Below are 14,918 nucleotides of genomic sequence, written 5' to 3' on the forward strand. Positions count from 1 at the left end.
TCTCCCTCTCCCCTTTATCCACAGTGCTCCAGCCACTCTGGACACCTTGCCAGTCCTTGACTGCATTCAGCATGCCCCTGCTCAGAACCTCTGCACATCTTTCCTCTGCCTGGGCTGATCTCCCCCTGGATGGCTGCATGGCTGCTCGTGCTACTGTGTTCCAGGCAAGTTGGTCTCTGCTCTAATGCCACTGCCCCAGAGGATCCTCCCTCAGCCGCCCTTTATAAAATGGCCTACCTTATCATTTATCTTTTCTTGCTTTTTCTTCATTGCACTTAATTCCCCCCAAAATAATATATATTTTTACTATCAGCTTTCACCTGGTTGGAACCTATGATGTTTAAAGGTGGGGGTCTTGTTCAGTGCTGTATCCCCAGTGCTTAGAACATGCCTGAACACAGGAGTTGCTATCTGTTGCATGCATAAATGAACTCAGAACAAGAATGCCTGATTTTCCAATGTCCATACCAGGTTTTACACATCTTTATAATCTTTGCCAATCTAGTATGTGGGAAACAGTATTCATTTCAATTTGTATTTCTTGAGTATAAGTGAGGTCGAGTATCCTATGATGTTTTTTGGCTTGGCCTTCAGAAAACTAATTTTTCTTTTCTTTTTTTTTTTGAGACGGAGTCTTGCACTGTCACCCAGGCTGCAGTGCAGTGGCGCAATCTCGGCTCACTGCAAGCTCCGCCTCCCGGGTTAACGCCATTCTCCTGCCTCAGCCTCCTGAGTAGCTGGGACTACAGGCGCCCGCCACCATGCCCGGCTAATTTTTTGTATTTTTAGTAGAGACGGGGTTTCACCATGTTAGCTAGGATGGTCTCGATCTCCTGACCTCGTGATCCGCCCACCTCGGCCTCCCAAAGTGCTGGGATTACAGGTGTGAGCCACTGCGCCCAGCCTCAGAAAACTAATTTTTCATATCCCTTACTCAGTTTGCTTTTTTCCTTTTGCTTTCCAAGAGCTATTGATACATTAAAGAAATTATTTCTTTGTCCACCATATGCTGCAAAAATTGACTTTGCCATTCCAAGATCATCAAAGCATTCATATTTGTTTTCTACTAATACTTTTATATTTTTACATATGAAAGATTATGTTTAGATCTTTGATACATCTGGGATTTACTCTGAGGCATAAAGAATAATGAAGGGATCTAGTTTAAAAAATAAATTTAGCTTTAAAATACAATGAGTATACATTTCTGGATACAATTATACAATTTGCTATTGTTTTAACTTTCTCTTAGAATGTTCATACTCTGAAAAATAAAATCAAATGAAGCTCACCTGCTTTACAATGTACATTTTTCTAAGCACACTTGATATATATGTAAATATGTGTCAGAGTCTATACATATATATGCAGTATTTTCCACAATTCTCTGGAATGTTATATTAAAATCTGATCTTACTATCACTATTAAAATATTTTTCCAGAAAGTTTCTATTTCATTTTCTCAATGTCGTCTCACTTTCTTGGATCTTGATTTCTTTCTTTTTACACTGTATTTTTTCTCAAAAAGTTTCTTCTCAACTAAGCTCACTTCTTCATGGAGAAGGGAAGTCTTTATTCTGAGCAGGAAGGAGAAGAGATTTAGTATAAACTGATAACTCAGAGAATAATTTGATTCTTCATAGGTTGTCACGTGTGTACAATAGCTAGAAGGGAAAAAGAAAAAATAATTTATCTTTAGATGGTAACCAAGAAATGCACACACTAACCCCTGAACATCCCCCCAAATAACTTAGCAAATATATATGGTTAGGCTTAAAACAGGACCCTGAGCTGGAAGGAAACTTAGAAGAATTTGTTAACTCCTTAACTGCACAAAGGAAAATATGTTCACACTATCCATGGCCACCACACAAGGGCCACAGGTGGTGCTAGGAGCTGGTCCTTCAACTGTTTGCTCAAAGTTTCTTCACTCCAGATGGGCCACCACTCCACCTTCTTACCATGGTCAAGGCAAACAAAAGCACACAGGGAGAGATTCTGAACATATTTCTAAAACAAACTAAAGAAAACAAATAATTCCTGACTTCCACCCAAAATAAGACACTAGACTTTATAATGTAGCTTGCAATACTATATGTATTGTGAGAGAAGAGTTTACCAAGCAATTTCCATTATTTTAAAATAGGAAAGCCTTCCGTTACAAGATGGCTGAACAGGAACAGCTCTGGTCTGCGGCTCCCAGCATGATCAGAAGACGGGTGATTTCTGCATTTCCAGCTGAGGTACCTGGTTCAATTCATCTCACTGGGACTGGCTGGACAGTGGGTGCAGCCCACGGAGGGCGAGCCGAAGCAGGGCGGGGCATCGCCTCACCTGGGAAGGGATTTCCCTTTCCTAGCCAAGGGAAGCCATGACAGACTGTACCTGGAAAATCGGGACACTCCCACCCAAATACTGCACTTTTCCAATGGTCTTAGCAAACGGCACACCAGGAGATTATATCCTGAGCCTGGCTCAGCTGGTCCCTCGCCCACGGAGCCTTGCTCACTGCTAGTGCAGCAGTCTGAGATTGACCTGCAAGGCAGCAGCCTGGCAGGGGGAGGGGCGTCCACCATTGCTGAGGCTTGAGTAGGTAAACAAAGCGGTCAGGAAGCTCAAACTGGGCAGAGCCCACCGCAGCTCAGCAAGGCCTGCTGCCTCTGTAAACTACACCTCTGGGGGCAGCACACAGCTGAACAAAAGGCAGCAGAAACTTCTGCAGACTTAAACGTCCCTGTCTGACAACTCTGAAGAAAGCAGTGGTTCTCACAGCACGGTGTTTGAGCTCTGAGAACGGACAGACTGCCTCCTCAAGTGGGTCCCTGACCCCCATGCAGCCTAACTGGGAGACACCTCCCAGTAAGGGCCGACTGACACCTCATACAGGCAGGTGCCCCCTGGGACAAAGCTTCCAGAGGAAGGATCAGGCAGCAATATTTGCTGTTCTGCAGCCTCCACTGGTGATACCCAGGCAAACAGGGTCTGGAGTGGACTTCCAGCAAACTCCAACAGACCTGCAGCTGAGGGACCTGACTGTTAGAAGGAAAACTAACAAACAGAAAGGAGTAGCATCAACATCAACAAAAAGGACATCCACAACAAAACCTCATCTGTAGGTCACCAACATCAAAGACCAAAGGTAGATAAAACCACAAAGGTGGGGAGAAACCAGAGCAGAAAAGCTGAAAATTCTAAAAACTGGAGCACTTCTTCTCCTCCAAAGGATTGCAGCTCCTCGCCAGCAACGGAACAAAGCTGGATGGAGAATGACTTTGACGAGCTGACAGAAGTAGGCTTCAGAAGGTCGGCAATAACAAACTTTTCTGAGCTAAAGGCAGATGTTCAAACCCATCGCAAGGAAGCTAAAAACCTTGAAAAAAGATTAGACGAATGGCTAACTAGAATAAACAGCATAGAGAAGACCTTAAATGATCTGAGGGAGCTGAAAACCATGGCATGAGAGCTACGTGACACATGCACAAGCTTCAATAGCCGATTCGATCAAGTGGAAGAAAGGGTATCAGTGATTGAAGATCAAATTAATGAAATAAAGTAAGAAGAGAAGTTTAGAGAAAAAAGTAAAAAGAAACAAACAAAGCCTCCAAGAAATATGGGACTATGTGAAAACACCAAATCTACATTTGATTAGTGTACCTGAAAGTGACGGGGAGAATGGAACCAAGTTGGAAAACACTCTGCAGGATATTATCCAGGAGAACTTCCCCAACCTAGCAAGGCAGGCCAACATTCAACTTCAGGAAATACAGAGAACACCACACAAAGATACTCCTTGAGAAGAGCAACCCAAGACACATAACTGTCAGATTCACCAAGGTTGAAATGAACGAAAAAATGTTAAGGGCAGTCAGAGAGAAAGGTCGGTTACCCACAAAGGGAAGCCCATCAGACTAACAGCTGATCTCTCGGCAGAAACTCTACAAGCCAGAAGAGAGTGGGGGCCAATATTCAACATTCTTAAAGACAAGAATTTTCAACCCAGAATTTCATATCCAGCCAAACTAAGCTTCATAAGTGAAGGAGAAATAAAATCCTTTACAAACAAGCAAATGCTGAGAGATTTTGTTACCACCAGACCTGCCTTACAAGAGCTCCTGAAGGAAGCACTAAACATGGAAAGGAGCAACCGGTATCAGCCACTGCAAAAACATGCCAAATTGTAAAGACCATCAAGGCTAGGAAGAAACTGTATCAACTAATAGGCAAAATAACCAGCTAACATCATAATGACAGGATCAAATTCACACATAACAATATTAACCTTAAACGTAAATGGGCTAAATGCCCCAATTAAAAGACACAGACTGGCAAACTGGATAAAGAGTCAAGACCCATCAGTGTGCTGTATTCAGGAGACCCATCTCACATGCAGAGACACACATGGGCTCAAAAAAAAAGGGATGGAGGAAGATCTACCAAGCAAATGGAAAGCAAAAATAGCATGGGTTGCAATCCTAGTCTCTGATAAAACAGACTTTAAACCAACAAAGATCAAAAGAGACAAAGAAGGCCATTACATAATGGTAAAGGGATCAATTCCACAAGAAGAGCTAACTATCCTAAATATATATGCACCCAATACAGGAGCACTCAGATTCATAAAGGAAGTCCTCAGAGACCTACAAAGACTTAGACTCCCACACAATAATAATGGGAGACTTTTAACAACCCACTGTCAATATTAGACAGATTAACGAGACAGAAGGTTAACAAGGATAGATATCCAGGACTTGAACTCAGCTCTGCACCAAGTGGACCTAATAGACATCTATAGAACTCTCCACCCCAAATCAACAGAATATACATTCTTCTCAGCACCACATCACACTTACTCCAAAATTGACCACATAGTTGGAAGTAAAGAACGCCTCAGCAAATGTAAAAGAACAGAAATCACAACAAACTGTCTCTCAGACCACAGTGCAATCAAATTAGAACTCAGGATTAAGAAACTCACTCAAAACCACACAACTACTTGGAAACTGAACAACCTGTTCCTGAATGACTACGGGGTAAATAACGAAATGAAGGCAGAAATAAAGATGTACTTTGAAACCAATGAGAACAAAGACACAACATACCAGAATCTCTGGGACACATTTAAAGCAGTGTGTAGAGGGAAGTTTATAGCACTAAATGCCCACAAGAAAAAGCAGGAAAGATCTAAAATCGACATCTTAACATCACAATTAAAAGAACTAGAGAAGCATGAGCAAACAAATTCAAAAGCTAGCAGAAGGCAAGACATAACTAAGATCAGAGAACTGAAGGAGATACAGACACAAAAAAACTCTTAAAAAAATCAATGAATCCGGGAGCTGGTTTTTTGAAAAGATGAACAAAATTGATAGACCGCTAGCAAGACTAATAAAGAAGAAAAGAGAAGAATCAAATAGATGCAATGATAAAGGGGATATCACCACCGATCCCACAGAAATACAAACTACCATCAGAGAATACTATAAACACCTCTATGCAAATAAACTAGAAAATCTAGAAAAAATGAATAAATTCCTGGACATGTACACCTTTCCAAGACTAAGCCAGGAAGAAGCTGAATCTCTGAATAGACCAATAACAGGTTCTGAAATTGAGGCAATAATTAATAGCTTACCAACCAAAAAAAGTCCGGGACCAGACAGATTCACAGCCGAATTCATCAGAGGTACAACAAGGAGCTGGTACCATTCCTTCTGAAACTATTCCAATCAATAGAAAAAAGAGGGAATCCTCCCTAACTCATTTTTATGAGGCCAGCATCATCCTGATACCAAAGCCTGGCAGAGACACAACAAAAAAAGAGAATTTTAATTTTAGATCAATATCCTTGATGAACATTGATGCAAAAATCCTCAATAAAATACTGGAAAACTGAATCCAGCAGCACATCAAAAAGCTTATCCACCACGATCAAGTCGGCTTCATCCCTGGGATGGAAGGCTGGTTCAACATACGCAAATCAATAACATAATCCATCACATAAACAGAACCAAAGGCCAGGCACGGTGGCTCACGCCTGTAATCCCAGCACTTTGGGAGGCTGACGTGGTTGGATCACGAGGTCAGGAGATTGAGACTGTCCTGGCTAACACGGTGAAACCCCGTCTTTACTAAAAATACAAAAACTTAGCCAGGTGTGGTGGCGGGCACCTGTAGTCCCAGCTACACAGGAGGCTGAGGCAGGAGAATGGTGTGAACCCGGGAGGCGGAGGTTGCAGTCAGCCGAGATCGTGCCACTGCACTCCAGCCTGGGTGACAGAGCAAGACTCCGTCTCTAAACAACAACAACAACAACAACAACAACAAAAAACAGAACCAACGACAAAACCACATGATTATCTCAATAGATGCAGAAGAGGCCTTTGACAAAATTCAACAGCCCTTCATGCTAAAAACTCTCAATAAACTAGGTACTGATGGAACATATCTCAAAACAATAAGAGCTATTTATGAGAAACCCACAGCCAATATCATACTGAATGGGCAAAAACTGGAAGCATTCCCTTTGAAAACTGGCACAAGACAGGGATGCCCTCTCTCACCACTCCTATTCAACATAGTGTTGGAAGTTCTGGCCAGGGCAATCAGGCAGGAGAAAGAAATAAAAGGTATTCAATTAGGAAAAGAGGAAGTCAAATTGTCCCTGTTCGCAGATGACATGATTGTATATTCAGAAAACCCCATCATCTCAGCCCAAAATCTCCTTAAGCTGATAAGCAACTTCAGCAAAGTCTCAGGATACAAAATCAATGTGCAAAAATCACAAGCATTCCTTTACACCAATAACAGACAAACAGAGAGCTAAATCATGAGTGAACTCCCATTCACGATTGCTACAAAAAGAATAAAATACCTAGGAATCCAACTTACAAGGGATGTGAAGGACCTCTTCAAGGAGAACTACAAACCACTGCTCAACGAAATAAAAGAGGACACAAACAAATGGAAGAACATTCCATGGTCATGGATAGGAACAATCAATATCGTGAAAATGGCCATGCTGCTTAAGGTAATTTACAGATTCAATGCTATCCCCATCAAGCTACCAATGACTTTCTTCACAGAACTGGAAAAAACTAAAGTTCATATGGAACCAAAAAAGAGCCCGCATTGCCAAAACAATCCTAAGCAAAAAGAATAAAGCTGGAGGCATTACACTACCTGACTTCAAATTATACTACAAGGCTACAGTAACCAAAACAGCATGGTACTGGTACCAAAACAGAGATATAGACCAATGGAACAGAACAGAGGCCTCAGAAATAACACCACACATCTACAACCATCTGATCTTTGACAAACCTGACAAAAACAAGAAGTGGGGAAAGGATTCCCTATTTAATAAACAGTGTTGGGAAAACTGGCTAGCCATATGTAGAAAGCTGAAACTGGATCCCTTCCTTACACCTTATACAAAAATTAATTCAAGATGGATTAAAGACTTAAATGTTAGACCTAAAACCATAAAAACCCTAGAAGAAAACCTAGGCAATACCATTCAGGACATAGGCATGGGCAAGGACCTCATGACTAAAACACCAAAAGCAATGGCAACAAAAGCCAAAGTAGACAAATGGGATCTAATTAAACTAACAAGCTTCTGCACAGCAAAAGAAACTACCATCAGAGTGAACAACCTACAGAATGGGAGAAAATTTTTTCAATCTACCCATCTGACAAAGGGCTAATATCCAGAATCTACAAAGAACTTAAACAAATTTACAAGAAAAAAACAACCCCATCAAAAAGTGAGCAAAGGATATGAACAGACACTTCTCAAAAGAAGACATTTATGCAGCCAACAGACACATGAAAAAATGCTCATCATCACTGGTCATCAGAGAAATGCAAATCAAAACCACAATGAGATACCATCTCACACCAGTTAGAATGGTGATCGTTAAAAAGTCAGGAAACAACAGGTGCTGGAGAGGATGTGAAGAAACAGGAACGCTTTTACACTACTGGTGGGACTGTAAACTAGTTCAACCATTGTGGAAGACAGTGTGGCAATTCCTCAAGGATCTAGAACTAGAAATGCAGTTTGACCCAGTGATCCCCTTACTGAGTATATACCCAAAGGATTATAAATCATGCTACTATAAAGACACATGCACATGTATGTTTGCTGTGGCACTATTCACAATAGCAAAGACTTGGAACCAACCCAAATGTCCTTCAATGATAGACTGGATTAAGAAAATGTGGCACATATACACCATGGAATACTATGCAGCTATAAAAAAGGATGAGTTCATGTCCTTTGCAGGGACATGGATGAAGCTGGAAACATCATTCTGAGCAAACTATCACAAGGACAGAAAACCAAACACCATATGTTCTCACTGATAAGTGGGAATTGAACAATGAGAACACTTGGACACAGGGTGGGGAACATCATACACTGGGGTCTGTCGTGGGGTGGGGGGCAGGGGGAGGGACAACATTAGGAGAAATACCTAATGTAAATGACCAGCTGATGGGTACAGCAAACCAACATGGCACATGTATCTATGTAACAAACCTGTACGTTGTGCACATGTACCCTAGAACTTAAAGTATATATATATATAAAAAAAAGTTAAACCTGAATCTGATCAAATCTCTAACTAATGTTAACTGCCAATCTCTTTTTTTTTTTTTTTTTGAGACAGAGTCTCACCCCGCTGACTGCAACCTCCACCTCCCAGGTTCAAGCGATTCTCCTGCCTCAGCCCCCCAAGTAGTTGGGACTACAGGCATGCACCACCATGCCCGGCTAATTTTTGTATTTTTAGTAGAGATGGGGTTTCACCATGTTGGCCAGTCTGGTCTCGAACTCCTGACCTCAGGTGATCCACCCACCTCAGCCTCCCAAAGTGTTGAGATTACAGGCATGAGCCACCGCACCTGGCCATAACTGCCAATCTCAAACTAACTACATCAACATATAGGCTATCCAGGGATAGAGGAAGAGGTTAGATGGCATCATATGGCACTGTCTATACACAAAATCTGGACTATGAGAAATTGTATGGGACACATGACCAGGATTACTCAGTAAGTACATTGTAAGAAGAAAAAAGAGAGAGAGATAAAGAGAGGGGGCCTTAAGAACTGAAACACTTATAAGCCATGTCAACCACCTGCAATATATGGGCCTGATTTGGATTCTGAGTTAAACTCATTTAAAAAATTTTATGACAATAGGGAAAATCTCATCACTGACTGCATATTGGAGAATATTAAGAAATGACTTAGTTTTTTATATCTGATTAATGGTATTATGGTTTTACTTTAAAAAATATGATGTTTGAGATCTGTTTCCAAATAATGGGGGGCAGAGGGGTAGAGTAAGCTGGAGCCTGGGTGAAGCAAGTCTTGCCATGTCACAGTTGCTGAGATTGAGTGACAGAGACGGGGGGTTCTTTATACTACTCTACTTCTGAGTATACCAGAAATTTCCCATTATCAACTTTAAAAAGCAAGTAAAGAAATAACATATAGAAGCTATAGACATTGAGATATAATGACTTACATAATATATATGGCCCTAAATTCCTGAATGTCTATGTTTGCACCATAAAACTCTGCCACTTGGTTGGGCACAGTGGCTCATGCCTGTAATCCCAGCACTTTGGGAGGCCGAGGCGGGCGGATCATGAGGTCAGGAGTTCGAGACCAGCCTGACTAACATGATGAAACCCCGTCTCTACTAAAAATACAAAAATTAGCCAGGGGTGGTAGCGCATGTCTGTAGTAGCAGCCACTCAGGAGGCTGAGGCACAAGAATCGCTTGAACCCGGGGAGGTTGCAGTGAGCCAAGATTGTGTCACTGCACTCTAGCCTGGGTGACAGAACGAGCTTCTGTCTCAAAAAAAAAAAACAAACACCCCAAAACAAAAAAACCCAAAACCAATCAACCAACCAAACAAAACCCTCTGCCACCCATTAGCTGTGACTATGGGTAACTACTCTTGGTTCTCTCATCTGTAAAACGGAAAAAAATAACAGTACTTACACTTTTCTTTTTTCTTTTTTTTTTTTTTTTGAAACGGAGTCTCACTCTGTCACCCAGGCTGGAGTGCAGTGGCACAATCTCAGCTCACTGCAAGCTCCGCCTCCCGGGTTCATGCCATTCTCCTACCTCAGCCTCCTGAGTAGCTGGGACTACAGGTGCCCACCACCAAGCCCGGCTAATTTTTTGTATTTTTATTAGAGACAGGGTTTCACCGTGTTAGCCAGGATGGTCTCGATCTCCTGACGTCGTGATCCACCCGCCTTGGCCTCCCAAAGTGCTGGGATTACAGGCGTGAGCCACCGTGCCCGGCCAACAGTACTTACACTTGACAGAGTTGACAAGATTAAATAAGAATGTATATTAAACACTTAACCCAATTCTTGGTACACAGCAAAGGCTCAAAAATGTTCACTTCCTCTACAGTCCTTTAAAATTAATTTTTTTGTATTCACTTAAAATCTTAAGGCTATTTTAATACTACACACAGTAAACCCAATGCCCTATTACTAGTAGAAAATACAAAAGCCTCAAATGTTTGTTCACTGATTAGTTTAATAAAGATAAAAAATAAGCCATTTACAGTAATTCTCGCAAAAATGGCCTCTTGCTTTTATATATATATATATATATATTTTTTTTTGAGACGGAGTCTCACTCTGTCACCTAGGCTGGAGTGCAGTGGTGCAATCTCAGTTCACTGCAACTTTCATCTCCCAGGTTCAAGCAATTCTTGTGCCTCAGTCTCCAAAGTAGCTGGGAGGCGTGCCCCTCCACACCAGGCTAATTTTTGTATTTTTAGTAGAGATGGCGATTCGCCATGTTGGCCAGGCTGGTCTTGAATTCCTGACCTCAAGTGATCCACCCGCCTCGGCCTCCCAAAGTGCTGGGATTACAGGCGTGAGCCACTGCGCCCGGCTTAGAGATAATATTTTTAAGAGACAGGGTCTCACTATGCCCAGGCTGGAGTGCAGTGGCTATACACAGTCACAATCATTGCACATCACAGCCTCAAACTCCTGGCCTCAAGTGATTCTCCCACCTCAGACTTTCAAGTTGCTGGGACTACAGACATGTGCCACCACACCTGCCTAAGCTAAGCATATGACATATTTGAGTACTTTTTTTTTCTTTTTTTTTTTTTTTGAGACTGAGTCTTGCTCTGTCACCAGGCTGGAGTGCAGTGCTGCAATCTCAGCTGACGGTAACCTCCAACTCCTGAGTTCAAGTGATTGCCCTGCCTCAGCCTCCTGAGTAGCTGGGACTACAGGCATGCACCACCACGCCCGGCTAATTTTTTGTATTTTAGTAGAGATGGGGTTTCACCATGTTGGCCAGGATGGTCTCGATCTCCTGACCTCGTAATCCGCCCACCTCGGCCTCCCAAAGTGCTGGGATTACAGGTGTGAGCCACCCTGCCCGGCCTGAGTACTGTTTTTTCACTACAGTTTAAAAAAATAGTTAAAAATTAAAATCACATTTTTGTGGGGCTGCCAAAGCACTTCCATTTCCTGTGGAATACAACTAAAGACCACTGCTCTGCCTCATCTGTGGAACTCCCAGGGAGGTGACGGCCACCACCTACAAGAAGTCAGGTCTTCTGACCTAGCCAACTGTTATAACAATTGGAGGAATAGTAAGGGCATTTCAATTCATTGAAATTGTTAACTCTGCCTCAGCTAGGAAGAATAAACAGCCTCCCATACCTGAAGTACTCTTGTGGCCTTTCTCTGCTTAGTTCCCAAGCTCTGAGTGTTTTCACAATTTTACAGCAAATGTTTTGTTTCTTCTGAACACTCAGAAATGAGTCCTTCTGCCTAACAAAATTCTCTACATAGCTAAATATTTGCTCTCATAAGCATCACTTTTCATTGTAATCATTTTCAATGGTTGTCTTAGAGCATATTCAGCATATTTTAGCCTTTACAATGATATTATTACAGTTGCCTGTTTTTATTGTAGAAACATCAGAAAACATGCTAATAAAACCCACCACGAAGGCACACAGCATCTTGGGACAGGTGCTGTGCTGAAGCAGGGATGTGGTCCCCTTATTTAGTGGCATGGAGCCATGAACTTCAGGCTCTGCGACTGGAGCTCTGTCTGCTTTGGATTCTGATGCTGGCTCCCCTATTGTTGTCAAAGGGTGTCATTTATGTTTGCCGTCAAGATGTCTATCAGCAGAGTGCTTCTCAGACCTCTCCTTTTGTTTCTTTGATGATGAGGAGTTTGGAAATCAGACAACTCAGCCTAAGGGCAGAGTCAGGGGCTCTGAGCGAGGGGCTAAGGGGCTCTCTGAGAAAAAAGGCTGAGTTTTAGTCACGGTCTCTGTGGCATTTTTACAGCCCAGCTGAAGCCTTTTTTGCTTCCTCTGCAGTTCTAGGCTCTGGTCTAGAACAGGTAAGGTTGACAGATAAGTTTGGTGCCTAAAGTCATGGTATCACTGAAACTTCATACAGTTAGAATTTAGTTTTATACTTCATGCAGAGAAAAAAATCTCAGCAGTTTCATCGCTGACTACACTAAGCTCTATGTATAACTCACTGCATTATACTGCAGTATTAAATCTGAGATAATCCACAATCCACCCTCCTGCCCTGTGAAAAAGCACAAAGGTACGGATCACGACATAAGCTGCTCAGGACCAACTCTGCAGCTGGAGGAGGCAGGGTGTGGCACACCATGTCTTCACTTGGAGTTGTGGGCAAGCACTCTTCACTGGGGACTATAACTCTTTCTCCTCTTCAGGATAAAATCTGAAAATCATTGACATGACCAATGCAAAGGAATCAACTACCTCAGACATGGCGCTGACCCTGGGTTGGGGTTCTGGCCTTTCCCTGTGGCTGCTATTAAGCAGTGCCACTCTTAAATCAATTTTTTTTTTTTTTTTTTGAGACAGAGTTTCGCTCTTGTTGCCCAGGCTGGAGTGCAATGGCGTGATCTCGGCTCACTGCAACCTCCACCTCCTGGGTTCAAGTGATTCTCCTGCCTCAGCCTACCAAGTAGCTGGGATTACAGGCATGTGCCACCACATCCGGCTAATTTTGTATTTTTAGTAGAGTCAGGGGTTTCTCCATGTTGGTCAGGCTGGTCTCGAACTCCAGACCTCAGGTGATCTGCCCGCCTTGGCGTCCCAAAGTGCTGGGATTAAAGGTGTGAGCCACCATGCCCGGCCAACAGTGCCACTCTTTAATCGTTGTAGATGCAGCTCAACTTTTTTTTTAAGCAGCAAATCTTAATATAGACAACTTTATCATCTCCCACTGTATTTTCTACAGTTCAATTATCTTTGATTGATACCAACTTAAGAAATAATTTTTTTTTTTTTTTTGAGATGGAGTCTTGCTCTGTCGCCCAGGCTGGAGTGCAGTGGTGTGCTCTCAGCTCACTGCAACCAATGCCTCCTGGGTTCAAGTGATTCTCATGCCTCAGCCTCCCAAGTAGATTATACACGTGCACCACCACACCCGGCTAATTTTGTATTTTTAGTAGAGGCAGGGTTTTGCCATGTTGGCTAGATTGGTCTCGAACTCCTGGACTCCAGTGATCCACCTGCCTCAGCCTCCCTAAGTGCTAGGATTACAGGTGGAGCCACCAAGCCCAGACCAGGAAATAACATTAGTTAACAGAAAATTAGCTTTGTTTAAAATAATAATGGTCATACTTATGTTTGATTGAGTACTTACTGTGTGACACACATCAAATACCTCATTCAATTCTCACAAGAACTTGGGGCAGGCCCTATTTTCCATTCATTCATTCAGTAAATACTTGGTGGGCACCTAGTCTGTGCTAGGCCCTGGTCTAGCCGCTGGGATTTTTCATTAAATAAAACAGAGTCCTCCTTACATTCTAGTAGTCCTTACATTCTCAAGGCCCTTACATTCTAGTGTGGGGAGATGGATAAATAAGCAAAATAAATATATAATAATATATTCTATTAAATAGTGATGAAAACTACAAAGAAAAATGGAATAGGCCAGGGGACAGAGAATAATGAGGGGTATTGGGGGAATGATTGGTGCTATTTTAGGCAGGATGGCTAAGAAAAATCTCTCCAAGGAAGTGAAATTTGAGCAAAAACCTGAAAGAAGTGAGCCCATGTGGATACATGGGGGAAAGAACATTCTAGGCAGGAGGCATAGCAGGTACAAAGGCCCATGTGGGGAGTGTCTGGTAAGCTCAAGGAGCAGCTGGGAGGTCACTCTGAACAGAGGGTGACAGCAAGGAGGTCAGAGGACAGCAGAGGGAAGGTCAAGAGGGCCGTGTTGGCTCCACAATGTTTTTTGGGTCTTCCTTTCAATGAGATGGGAGCCACTGAAGGTTTTCAGAATAGGAAAAGATCAGTATTATCCCCACATTTACAACTGGGTCAGCACAGCTGTAGAGAAGTGAGTAACCTTCCTACAATTAGCAAGTGGCAGACTTAGGATAGAAACAGCCTGATTCTATGATTCTATAGCAAGTCCTCTTAGCTACTTGAATATTTCCTCTTGGGCAATTTCTATGTCAATATGGGGATGAGATTACTTTAAATATAGTCACAGTGAGAAAAGCCTTTATGCTTTTATTTTTCACACGTTAATTACTGAGAACTTTAGTGAGGGAATATTAGTCTAGTCTTTTTATTTTTAACAGGAAGACACTGAAAGATAAAGTAACTTCAAAGCCACAGAACTATTTTATTGAATGGCCTTTTCGCTATTATTATATAAAATGGAGCTAAAAGTTAAAATAGGCAAGGAGAAAAACACTTTATGGCACAGCCTGAATCTTTTTAGTTTTTCTCCTCAAACTTTATTATAAAAAATTTCAATCATACAGCAAAGTTGAAAGAATTTTATGGTAAACACCTGTCTACCCCAATGATTATCTCTGTAATTTTTAATCCATGTACTCC

General features: G+C 42.2%; 1 protein-coding gene across 2 annotated transcripts in view; it reads right to left on the bottom strand.

Moving 5' to 3' along the window:
- Nucleotides 1–1,055: 1,055 nt before the first annotated feature.
- TAF1B (TATA-box binding protein associated factor, RNA polymerase I subunit B) overlaps nt 1,056–14,918 on the bottom strand; it is a 92,986-nt gene continuing 79,123 nt past the window's right edge. For both annotated transcript variants that reach the window (XM_019021467.3, XM_063696067.1), the window contains exon 15: nt 1,056–1,664. In XM_019021467.3, coding sequence (XP_018877012.1) covers nt 1,463–1,664 — 202 coding nt within the window. In that variant the 3' untranslated portion in view covers nt 1,056–1,462. The remainder of the gene's footprint in view (nt 1,665–14,918) is intronic.

This window comes from Gorilla gorilla, chromosome 12 (assembly GCF_029281585.2).
Source record: "Gorilla gorilla gorilla isolate KB3781 chromosome 12, NHGRI_mGorGor1-v2.1_pri, whole genome shotgun sequence".
Taxonomy (NCBI): Eukaryota; Metazoa; Chordata; class Mammalia; order Primates; family Hominidae; genus Gorilla; species Gorilla gorilla.